At 35.9% G+C, this 13,408-nt stretch overlaps 1 protein-coding gene across 1 annotated transcript in view; it reads right to left on the bottom strand.

Moving 5' to 3' along the window:
• The window catches only part of IBTK (inhibitor of Bruton tyrosine kinase), an 86,894-nt gene that overhangs the window by 47,666 nt on the left and 25,820 nt on the right, over positions 1 to 13,408 (bottom strand). The window contains exons 11-16 of the mRNA XM_037143777.2: positions 12,353 to 12,527; positions 10,545 to 11,144; positions 9,649 to 9,735; positions 8,765 to 8,847; positions 8,647 to 8,684; positions 7,844 to 7,940 (exon numbers count right to left, since the gene is read on the bottom strand). Of these exons, the coding sequence (XP_036999672.2) occupies positions 7,844 to 7,940; positions 8,647 to 8,684; positions 8,765 to 8,847; positions 9,649 to 9,735; positions 10,545 to 11,144; positions 12,353 to 12,527 (1,080 nt within the window). The remainder of the gene's footprint in view (positions 1 to 7,843; positions 7,941 to 8,646; positions 8,685 to 8,764; positions 8,848 to 9,648; positions 9,736 to 10,544; positions 11,145 to 12,352; positions 12,528 to 13,408) is intronic.

The raw sequence follows: 13,408 nt of genomic DNA, 5'->3' as shown, positions 1-13,408 counted from the left end.
AATCTTGGTTAGAGTCTTGGAACACTGCAACTTTTCCTCTTTAGACATATTCAGAGCATTCCACTTAACAGAAGCAAATATGTATTCTTTTCAAGTGTACACAAAACATTCTCCGCAAATGGTCATATGTGAGTCCACCAAACGAGCAACTATTTTAAAAGATCTGAAATAATACCTAGTATCTTCTGCCACTAAAAAGGCAAAAATCTAAATAAGTAAACAAGAGAAAAATTGGAAAATTGGAAAATGTACCTACATGGAAATTACTCAACCTAACACAGTCCTAAACAACCAGTAAGTCAAAAAAAGAATCAAAAAGAAAGCAAAAAAAATACCTTTTGAGACATATGAAAATGGAAATACAACATACCAAAACTGATGGTATAAAGTAAATAAAGAAAGTTCTAACACAAAAGTTTATACTGATATTTTTATATAACAAAGACCTAGAAAAACACAAATGAAGCCCAAAGTTAGAAGCAGAAAAGAAAGAAAAATTACAGCAGAAATCAGTAAACTACATACAAAAAAAAGAGTAAAAAGAAAAACTATAGAAAAAATCAATAAAATTAAGGGTCGTTTGGACTTCTGGTCAAAATGCGCATGTAGGCAAACACAGCGTCCTTGCACAACCAAATAAAAATCACAACTAAACTATATATAGAACAACCATCATCACTCAGAACCATCAGAAAACAAGTTGAATGGAAGTACAATAGCTACCAAAGTAAAGAAACCACATCCATCCAGACTGGTACAAGGAGTAGAGACACAGAACAGAATGGTCCCACACACCTCTGTCGTCTATAAAAATTCAGGAGGGATATCTAAGGAGCAAAGAGTCCCAGCCCCACACCGGGCCTACCAGCCCAGGGTACCAATGCCCAGGAGATAAGTCCCCATAACTTCTGGCTGCAAACAGAAGCAGGGATTCAGTGGGTGGAAGAAACTTCTGGAGCCCCCAAGAGGTTCCTCTTAAAGAACCCACACACTGACTCACCTACTCACACTCACTCCCTCTGAGCTGCAGCACCAGGGTAGCAGCTTGAAAGGCATCAGTGGAATACAGGGAGAAACTGAAGTGTCTGGCATTGAGGCAAGAACTGGGGGACAGCTTTCTCCAAGACAAAAAGGTGGGCACAGGCCATTGTTCCTTTTGAACTATGCCCACACAAAGCCACAGAGCCAGCAGGCAGGAACCATATCTGAAACTCCATCAACCTGGGTAACACTGTTTGCCCTGCCCTGGAGTACCCCACAACTTATGGGCCCACCAAGGCTGTTAACAGTGGCTTTTCCATGTGAATGGCTAGTCTTGGCTCATGCTTCAAAACTTCCTAAATCCTCTCAAATTAACAACAGCCAGCCTCAGTGAGCTCCCTAGCACTGTACCTCTTGCTAAGTGGTCCCAGGCCTGGCACTAGCAGGAACCAGCCTAGCTTCACACCTTGGCTTTGCCTAGGAATGTCCAAGCCCAACACAAGTAGCAGCCATCTCAGATTGTTTTACAAATCAGGCAGGGTGGCCCCAGGCAAAACACAGGTGGAGGCTGACCTTGGCCTGCAACCCCCAGGAAACTCCACAGCCAGTGCATCCAGTGCACAGCTACATACCACATTATAGTACCACCACCCTACCCGTGAACAGATCCTCTATGGACAGTGGAGGTTTGTGGTAAGTGGTCAGAGCCAGTCCTTAGAGCTGACTGGCCTGGTAAATCCCTCTCATTTATCTGGCAATAGCAATAAGGACTCAACTATTAGAGGAGAGTATACTCAGCGACATGGAGGGCACTCCTCAAGTACCAAGCTAGAGTGACAGGAGAGGCTGTGCACTGGATCCTACAGGACAACTACTACATTAGGCCACACTACCAAGACAGGGAGTCAAAGCAGCTCTACCTAATACATAGAAACAAACACAGGGAGGCTGCCAAAACAATGAGACAAAAAAAAAAAAAAAAAGGCTCAAATAAAAGAACAGATCAAAACTCCAGAGAAAGGGCTACACAAAATGAAGATAAGCAATCTACCAAATGCAGAGTTCAAAACACTGGTTATAAGGATGCTCAAGGAACTCAGTAGGACCTCAAAAGCATAAAAAGATACAGTTAGAAATTAAGGATACGCTAATTGAAATAAAGAACAATTTACAGGGAAACAATGATAGAGTGGATGAAGCTGAGAGTCAAATCAAGGATTTGGAACATAAGCAAAAAAACGACCAATCAGAACAGGAAGAAAATAGAATCCAGAGAAATGAGACGGTATAAGGAGCCCTGGGACAACTTCAAGCTCATCAATATTTACATCATGATGGTACTGGAAGAAGAAGAGAAAGAGCAAGAAATTGAAAATTTATTTCAAAAATAATAATAATAATAATAAAAACTTCCCTAATTCAGTGAATGAAATAAACATGCGAGTCCAGGAAGCACAGAGAGTCCAAAACAAGATGCATGCAAAGAGGCTCACTCCAAGACATATCGTAATTAAAATGCAAAGGTTAAAAATAGAGCAAGAATCTTAAAAGCAGCAAGAGAAAAGAAGTTATTTAGTTACAGGGGAGTTCCCATAAGACTGTCAGCTGATTTCTCAAAAGAAACTTTGCAGGCTAGAAGGGACTGGCAGAAATATTCAAAGTCATGAAGAACAGGCTCTACCCAGCAAAGCTATCATTTAGAATCAAAGGGCAGATAAAGAGTTTCCCAGACAAGAAAAAATTAAAGGAGTTCATCATCACCAAATCATTAGTATATGAAATGTTAAAGGGACTTATTTAAGCAAAAGAAGATCAACTCTGAACAATAAAATGGCAATAAATACATACCTATTGACAATGAGTCTGAAACACAAACTAAGTTAAGAAGAAGAGAGACAGAATCATGGATACAGAGAGGGCTTTGCTGGTTGCTAGATGGGAGGGAGGCGTGGGCAAATGAATGAAGAGGTGAGGGGATTAAGAATACAAATAGGTAGTTACAGAATAGCCATGTGGATGTAAAGTACAGTATAGGAAATGATGTAGAAGAACTTATACACATGGCCCATGGACATGAACAATGGTGTGGGGATTGCCTGAGGCAATGGAGGTTGCTGGATAGAGGAGAGCAAAGGGGAAAAAATTGGGACTATTATAACACCATAATGAATAAAATGTAATTTTTTAAAAGTCAGTTGTTTGATAAGATAAACAAAATTAACAAACTCTTAGGTAGACTAAGAAAAGAGAACTCACATAAAATTATAAATGAAAGAGGATAAATTACAAGTAATATCACAGAAATACACAAGGTCACAAGAGACTACTATAAACAATGATATGCTCATGAACTGGACAATCTAACAAATGAATAAATTTCTACAAATGTACGACATACCATGATTAAATCATAAAGAAATAGGAAATCTAAACAGACCAGTAACAGAGTAAAAAGATTGAATCAGTAATCAAAAATCTCCCCCAAAAGACTACATGGCTTCATAAGTGAATTTCACCAAACATTTAAAGAAAAATAAATACCAACCCTTCTCATCTAAAATCATCTAAAAAAATTAAGAGGAAGGAACATTTTCAAACTCCTTTTATGAGACCAGCATTATCCTGATATCAAAAGCAGATGCAGACTCTACAAGAAAATTATAGAACAACATCCCTGATTTACATACAAAGAAAAAGTCCTCAATAAAGTACTAGCAATCCAAATTCAACAGCATATAAAAGAATCATACACCATGACCAAGTAGAATTTATGTCTGGGATGCAATGATGGTTCAACATATCCAAATCAATAAATGTGATACACCAGATTAACCAAATGAAAGATAAAAATTATAAGACCTTGATAGATGCAGAAAGTGCATATAACAAAATTTGATATCCATTCATGATCAAACCTGTCAACAAAATTAGGTATGATAAACTTCTGGCCAAGATGGAAGTGTAGGCAGACACACTGTGTCTCCTCACACAACCAAAAAGAGGATAACAACAAATTTAAACACACACAAAAAAACCCGGAACTGACAGAAAATTGAATTGTATGGAAGTCTGACAACCAAGGAGTTAAACAAGAAACATTCATCCAGACCAGTAGGAGGGGTGGAGTCGGACAGCTAGGCAGTGAGGACTAGCAGTAAGGCAGCGACTGGAGGACCTGGGCAGTCCCACATTTGTGTGCAGATAAACTGGGAGGAACTGGGGAACAAGAGAGACCACACAAACCAGGGTTCCAGTGCGGGGGAAATAAAGCCTTAAAGCCTCTGATTGAAAACACCAGTGGGGGCTGAGGCAGCGGGAAAAACTCCCAGCCTCACAGGAGAGTTCATTGGAGAGACACACAGGGTCCAAATACACAAGCCCACCCACCCAGGAATCAGCACTAGAAGGGCCCAGTATGACTGTGGGTAGTGGCAGAAGTGACTGAAAACTGGCAGAGAGCAGAGCAAGCAGCACTGTTCCCTCTCAGACTCCTCCCCCACATACAGTGCCACAATAAAATGACCTGGGTTGCCCTGCCCTGGTGAACACCTAAGGCTCTGCCTCTTACTATGTAACAGGCCAGCTGAGAGAAAAAAAAAAAATGGCCCAAATGAAAGAACAGATCAAATCTCCAGAAAAAATACAACTAACAATGAAGAGATAGCCAACCTATCAGATGCACAGTTCAAAACACTGGTAATTAGGATGCTCACAGAACTGATTCAGCTCGGTCACAAAATGAAGGAACAAATGAAGGCTACCTGAAGTGAAATAAAGCAAAATATACAAGGAATCAATAGTGATGGGAAGAAAACCGGGACTCAAATCAACACTTTGGAGCAGAAGGAAGAAAGAAACATTCAACCAGAACAGAATGAAGAAACAAGAATTCGAAAAAAGGAGGAGAGGCTTAGGAACCTCCAGGACATTTTCAAATATTAGAACATCTGAATCATTGGGGTACCAGAGGAGAAGAGGGAGAGCAAGAAACTGAAACCTTATTTGAAAAAAATAATGAAGGAGAACTTCTCCAATCTAAAAAAGGAAATAGACTTTCAGGAAGTCCAGGAAGCTCAGAAAATCCCAAGGAGGAACACACCAAGGCACATCATAATTACATTAGCCAAAATTAAAGAGAAGGAGAGAATCTTAAAAGCAGCAAGAGAAAAGGAGACAGTTACCCACAAAGGAGTTCCCGTAAGAATGTCAGCTTATTTCTCAAAAGACACCTTGCAGACAAGAAGGGCTAGAAAGAAGTATTCAAAGTCATGAAAGACAAGGGCCTATATCCAAGATTACTCCATCCAGCAAAGCTATCACTTAGAATGAAAGGGCAGATAAAGTGCTTCCCATATAAGGTAAAATTAAAGGAGTTCATCATCACCCAGCCCTTATTATATGAAATGTTAAAGGGACTTATCAAAGAAAAAGAAGAAGATCAAAACTATGAACAGTAACAGTTCAACAGTTACTGTTGTAACTGACAACAAACAGTTATTAACAGAACCTAAAAAAAAGCAAAAACAAAAACAAACTAAGCAAACTAGAATGGGAACAGAATCACAGAAATGGAGATCACATGGATGATCCAGTGGGGAGTGGGACAGGGAGAGAGGGGGGAAAACGTACGGAGAATAAATAGCATAAATGGTAGATCAAAAATAGAGAGGGGGAGGTTAAGAATAGTATAGGAAATATAGAAGCCAAAGAACTTGTATGTACAACCCTTGGACATGAACTAAAGGTAGGGAATGTGGGTGGGAGGGAATGTGGGTGGGAGGGGGTGGGCAGGGAAGAGGGGAATAAAGGGGGGGTATGGGATAACTGTAATAGCATAGTCAATAATATATATTTTAAAAATTAGGTATGATAGAATGTACCTCAACACAATAAAGGTCATATATGACAATCCCGCAGCTAACATAATATTCTACAGTAAAAATATCAAAGCTGATCACCCTAAAATCAAGGAGATCCATACACCACAGTACTGGAAGTCCTAGCCAGAGCAATTGTGCAAGAAAAATAAATAAATGGCATCCAATTTGGAAAGCAAAAAGTTGAACTGTCCTGTTTGCAGATGACAAGATCTTATATACAGAAACCCTAAAGATTCCAACAAAATGCTATTAGAATAAATTCGGTCAAGTTGAAGGACACAGATCAAAACCAACAAAAAAAATCAGTTGCTTTTCTAAGCCCAATGAACTATCCCTAAAAGTTTCTAAGAAAAAAACTCCCATCTACAATTACATCAATATAAAACACAAGAATATAATTAACCAAGGAGACAAATGATCTGTATGCTTGAATCTATAAAATACCAAGGAAAGGTATAAAGAAAAGACGCAAATAAATGGAAAGATCAACTATGTTCATGACTGGAAGAACTTACTGCAATATATTGTTAAAAGGCCCATTCTAACCAAAGTAATCTACAGATTCAATTAAATCCTATCAAAATTCCAATGGTATTTTTCACAAAAATGAAAAAAGCAATCCTAAAATTCATATGAAACCACACGCACAAAAAAACCGTGAATAGCAAGCTTGAGAAAAAAGCACAAAACTGGAGGTGGGGCACTTCCCAATTTTAAACTCTATTACAACGCTACAGTTAATATCTTAGTATAAACACAGACACACAGACCCGTGCAACAAAATACAGCCCAGAAATGAACCTTCATATATATATACAGTCAACTAATTTTTGACTAAAGTGTCAAGATTACAAAATGGGGAAAGGGCAGTCTCTTCAATACAATATTCGGAAAATTGAGTATATGGAAAAGAATGAAAGTGTACCCACATCTTAAACCATACACAAAAATCAACTCAAAATGGATTAAAGGCTTAAACGTAAGACTGAAACCACAAAACTGTTAGAGGGAAAAGCTCCTCAATATTGATCCTGGCAATAATTTTTCAGATAGGACACCAAAACCACAAACAAAAGCAAAAATAAACAGGCAGGATTACATGAAACTAAAAAGCTCTACACAGGAAAAGAAACAAAGAAACCACAAGCAAGGACATGAAGAGACACCCCTTTGGAATGGGGGAAAATATCTGATAAGGGGTTAATATGCAAAATACATAAGAACTCCTACAACTCAATAGCAAAAAAACAATAACTCAATTGAAAAATGGGTAGAAGACCTCAATAGATACTTCTTTAAGGAGGACATACCAGTGGCCAACAAGGTATATGAAAAAGTGCTCAACGTATATAATATATAATCATCAGGGAAATGCAAATCGAAACCACAAGGAGATGTCACCTGACACCTGTTAGAATAGCTAGTATCAAAAAACAAAAATATTGAGGAAGATGTGGAGGTATCACTGGTGCACCGTTGCAAATTAAACTGGTACAGCCACTATGAAAAACATATGAAGGTTCCTCCGTAAACTAAAAATAGAAACACCATATGATACAGCAATTCTCCAATTGAAATCAGGATCTTGAAGGCAAACCTGCACTTCAGACACATCACAAGGTAAAAATCTTCACTACACTCACATCACTACAGTAGGTTAAAAAAAAATCCCTTTTATAGACTAATTGGCCAAAACTATACTCCCTATGGTCAATTCCTCATCTTAGTCATAGAATCAGTTGTGTATGAAACTTTCAATCTAATCTCAACCATTCACTATAATTCTTACAGAGTTCATTTTCACATGGATAATGAAAACTTCCTTTTTCCACTTCTTTACTGTTGGTAATCATCCCTATCGCTAATTCTAGATTAAGTTTCTGTCAATGACTTACTTCTATTAAGAGTAGAAGATTCATGTTGATTTTACCATTATCGAATTATAGCTTAAAGACCTAAAATATCCTAACTCTTATTAATACCTTTTATTACCACAGCTTCATCAGTATAGAGGTAGTCCAAAGTAACTTTCAGTATGTCAGAACGTATTGGCATTTCCAGAGCTGCACAACTGGAAGCCTAAATAAAGTAAAATTTAAAAAGATAAAGTAAAACATACATTTATATTTTTTAAAGATTTTATTTACTTATTTTTAGAGAGAGGGTTAAGGAGGGAGAAAGAGAGGGAGATAAACATCAATGTGAGAGAGAAACATAAACTGCTTGCCTCTTGTACATCCCCTGATCGTGACCTAACCTGCAACCCAACCCAGGCAGGTACCCTGACTGGACTTGAATTCGCGATTTTTTACTTTGCAGGATAATACCCAACCAACTGAACCATACAGGTCAGGGCTAAAACATTTAATTTTAAACTACAAAATACTACTATATTCTGACTGAGACTGGTACAAAAAACTTTGAAGAGGAATCACATCAAATGCAAAAGAATGAAACATTTATAAAACACAATGTTAAAATTAAAACACATTTAATTTTAAATTGCCTTATAACATGAAAAAGGATCAACACAAATTGAGAAAAAAGAAATATACTGTATTCCAAATTTCTAAATAATGGAAAAATATTGATTTAAGTAGCCTTTTTGCAATATTTTCAGTTCTAAAGTTGTTATTTTCCGATAGGATTAAGCATAAACAAAGTTCAATACAAAAGAAAAACAGTTAAAATACAGGTTCCCATTTCGACTTTCTTTAGTATACAATCTGCCCCCAATCTACATAAGCATTGTTTCAGGCCTACCTGGTTTCTACTTAAATCTTACCTCAATCCATGAGCTACTCAGCATACTACGAAAATATTCTGAAAGAAAAAAATTTAGTTCAGTAAGAACAGTGAAATACTGAACAAATAAATCAGCGACTAAGAAAAAGTGTACCTACCAAGTCTAGCACAAAGAACACATTTATGACAAGGGAATTCCTTTCCATCCACCGATTTCATGGTCACATCACACAGAAATGAGCTGCCAGAAAAATGTTTAATTAAAGCAAGAGCAATTTCTTTACATGTGGAGCAAATAAAAAAATTCATGATAAGATCTGGCTTAGTTTTTGACTTGCTCTTCAGGAAAGGTAGATGAGAATCACTTGAGGGTATGTCCACACAAAGTAGCTCATCTCCTTCCACTTTAAGGAAGATAAGGGCCTTACGATAATGATAATACTTGAAAAGAAAATTAGATTCAGATAAATATTCAAACAATTCATTCTTCTAATTTTGTTTTTTTATTACAAGCCAAAGGATAATGATATAATGGTAAGTGACATCATAGTCAAAGAGCTTTAGTTCACTTATTTGTACAACCAATTCTGTGCTAAGCTTAATCCTGATAACTCCAGTTTCTCCTTCTCTAAAATTTTCACTAGAAACAAAGCATTTATTAACAAATGTATTTAGTATAGTATATTTATTACTGAAGAAATTTACAAAGGATCATCATAATAATGAAAGGCATAATCGGTTTAGTTTTTCATTTCCTACTGATCAAAAAAATACAAAATCCAGGCAAGAAAAAATAATAACTAAAAGTTCCTTTCTTCATTAGAAAGTAATCAGAAACACCAATTATACCGACGTCTATTAAATAGTTAATATTTTACCCATTTACCTCAACAACCCTCCAACATTTCCAAAAGTAAAGAATACTAGTGAAGGAGAAAATATATCTACATAAACATTTTGTTTCATATGTAAGAAGAGTTCTATTTCTACACTTAGGTCCCCAAATCTAGAGATTAAAAATTACCTTCATTTTCTAACTTACCATTTTTCCTGATTTAGCTTTGGTTTGTTACCAGTTTTCTTGGCAATAACATTAATTTTTTCATTTTCAAATCTGACTCCTTCTAACCTAACAACAAGAATAGATAAAAAATTAACAACTGGTGTATATATTCCTCTAGCAAAACAAACAAAACAAAAATCCAACAATTAACTTACATTTGAACATGATTATATATCATCTAGAAAAATATCTCAAAGAACTCCCACTCTGTGATAAAGAATCATACATTCTCCTTCAATTTTACTTAGGATTCAAAGTATATTCAATATAATTACTGATAAAAAGCTGTAGCACAAAGCTTTCTATTGTTTTTAAATAGAGAATGCGCACTGTTTACCTGCTTCCACCCCACAACTAAGGTTACACTGCCATAGGCAACGTAAATACCTTAAAACAGAGAATTCCCAAGTCTGGTTTGTAATATGACAAATGCTATCTTAGCCACTTTACACAAAACTACACCAACAGTATGAGGTTATTGCTATCCCTCCCATTTTGTATATTGAGAAACTAAAGTTCAAAGAAACTAAGAAATTTGCCCCAACTAGTTATAGTAAAGCTCAGAGACATACACAGTCTCTCCAACTCCAAAGACAGTACTCTTTGCAGAAACCACACTGCCTGCCAGCCCAGATCTGTTGTTACACAAACATGACAGGGGGTTCAAACCCAGTACCAGCCTTCCCACACTTCCATGTTATAATTCAGAGTCCCACAGAGACAGCTTTAGCAGAAAATGGAGGGAGAAAAAATGTACCCCCCCACAAAAGGGGGTAGGGAGGGAGAAAGAGAAGATCAGCAAAACAAAGGTAAAGATAATTTTTAAAAGAGGACATAAGATACAAGAATAGATATTAAGCAGGAGGCATCCATACCTACTACTCAAAGTACTGAAACCAAATTTCTTTGCAACATTTTGCAACATTCCTACAGGATCATCTTTCCCAACACTTTTTACTTTTTTGGAAGATTTGGGTTTGCTTTTCAGCTTTTCACTAATTGTATGTGCTTGATTACTTTTATAAACTTCAAATGCTGACTTCTGATTATCTTCATGAGAATTCACTTTATTCAAATGAGAATTCGGAGTGCCCTGATATTCTTCTGGTTTTTTGTTTAAATTTATTCTTGGCTTGAAGCCATGAGTTAAAAAGTCACAGGTGTCTGTGTACATAAATTGCAAAAGGTATTCAAACAAGTCAGGATGAACCTTTTCTACCACAAAGAGAGGGCATCCTACAGCATCTTCGTCTTTCCGATAAACATCTGTAAAGTCTAAAGAAGTACCATCTGAAAGGAACAATTTCTGAAAAAAGTCAGAACGCAATGCCAAAATATATTTATGAGCAGGGAAGATTCTGTTGCCAACTTGAAATGTCACATCATGAATGCTGTCCATTTCATCTGTTTCCTTCAACAGTTGGCCAAACTCTTCAAAAAAGGATGATGAAGACACAGCTGGAATTTCATAAAGGCTAGAAAGGAAACAAAAATCACTTTTACTTTCAAGAAAAAAAATTTAAAGCATCCCTATTAAATTCTTATTTTAAAGTGCAATTTCTTTTTTATTTACTACTTGGAAAATTTTTAATTTGGCATTTCCTAAAATATAATTGTATAGTCTTAGATGCTGTATCACCCTTTAAATTTTTTCTATTCCCTTTTCTCTGTTATTTTCTTCTAGACTGAAATTATTAGAATTAAGGTCTCCTCTAAAAGTATTGTTTTCTTTTTCTACAAAAAACACTAGAATATAAGTTTCAAGTGCCTATTTCATAGAAATTTTTAAATGATAAAAATTATTTTAAAAAACCATTCAACAAAGAGCACAATTCTCAAACTTTTCTTCTTTTATGTCTGCTTACTTCACAAGTGAAGAAAAGTAAATATACAAAGAACTGAGTAAATACTTCAGGTCCCAGAATAGGTCAGAAACCCAAGGAAGTAAAGATAAATATACACATAGACATACAGCTGGTCTGTAACCCTGACTTTTTCAGTACCATAAGATCGCACCTGCCCAATCTACTTTTTACCGTTCCAGGTATGGGGGACCAACCCTCCTAGTGTGCCTGCAACAAAGAGGTTTCCTAGGAAATGAGACTTTCAGCACTAAATACAGGAAAGACCTGGGCAAAACAGGACAAATGCTTATCCTATTTCCAGAACTTCTTTACTTTTCAGTAGTACCCTATATTTTTATCTTAACATGCCATCTTTCTACTAATGACTTAGAAGATTTATATACAGATTCACACTGCCCTACAGATCATTCTAGTTCTTCTTTTACCAAGTCTCATCATATTCAAAGGACAAAAATTACTGCAAACTACATAACAAATATTATATTTCTCAGAATCTGAGAACTCAGAGTAAATCATAAAGTACTAAAGATAGAAATCGTGTCTATATATAATAAACATATATATAGAGAGAGAGACACACACACACATCTTCAATATTTTCAATAAATATCAATTTACAAACTACAAGGAACACTCATCATTTCCTGTATAATATATTCCATCTTTGAGTTATCCTGGTAACATGATAATATGTCTCAAGTCTCTACAGGACATGGCAACAGCTCTTCAATTAAATTTGGCCCAGGAGCTATGGAAAACAAAAGAAAACCCGGTGACTGTTCCTTCTAAAAAAGGAAATGTAATATATACAAGTATACCTTGTTTTAGGGTCTGACTGCAGGATTGCAAAGTTGCATCCATTTGGATCTGTGCTGACACTAACAGCTCTATGGGCAAAAGTAAGTTTCTCAAGTCGAATTCTTTCATACATACTATTTATATCAGAGACACAAGACACATCTGATGAGGAATTATGAAGGTTTGATAAAATTTCTGCAAAAAAAATAAATTTCCATTAGTCAAGACTTCATTAAAACTATTAAAATTATTCAGGAGTAAACAGAATAGAAAAACAGTTAAGAGAATATGGGAACATCTTTTATATGCATTAAGTACTTTTGAAAAACTATATCCTCTTTCTCTTTAACACAATTTGTACCCTATATGTTGGTTGTATTGTACAGGAGATTTTGGTGAATCAATTCTCAAATGTCCATGAATTTATCTCTTTCAACAAAAATCCTCTCAGGCAACCAAAGTTATCTTTCCAAAATGCAAATCTAGTGTTAAACTGGCTTTTAAAATTCCTCAGCAGACATTAAAAATATATAAACTTTGCATCTTCATAATTGATTCTTTATTTGTTCCCTCCCTTCCTCTTCTTCCTTTTCTTATTTATTCAGTAAATATCTGAGTGACTACGCTATGCTACTGTAATACAGTTATCACCAGTTTATCTCTAGTGATACAGGAGTGAAAAAGACAGGCATGTCCCTACAGTTCTAGCAAAAAAGACAGACATTAAACAACGATAATCTCAAAACAAGTCATATCAAAGCTATGAAAGAAAAGTACAAAATTTGCATGCAAAAAAACTATTCTGCTTGCAGTATGAAAATGTTTAAAGTAAATAAAACCGAAGAGATTATTTAGGAAACTCAGAGTGCAGAAAAAAATAAACGATCTAGATTGAAGTTATAGTAATAAAGCTACAGCAAATGGAAAGATTTCAGAAATATGTGAGACAAAAGTGACAAAGTTTGGTGATTAATTGGATATAGAGGGTAAGGTAATATGGGGTGTCAAAGACAGCCATTTATTTTTGATTGAAGCACTGAAAAGCAGATGTGGATATATGAGTTCAATGCTAGACC

This window comes from Artibeus jamaicensis, unplaced genomic scaffold (assembly GCF_021234435.1).
Source record: "Artibeus jamaicensis isolate MK-2021 breed Jamaican fruit bat unplaced genomic scaffold, CSHL_Jam_final contig_387, whole genome shotgun sequence".
Taxonomy (NCBI): Eukaryota; Metazoa; Chordata; class Mammalia; order Chiroptera; family Phyllostomidae; genus Artibeus; species Artibeus jamaicensis.
The sequence above is the reverse complement of the archived record's forward strand: the minus strand, read 5'-3'. Positions and strand labels throughout refer to the sequence as shown.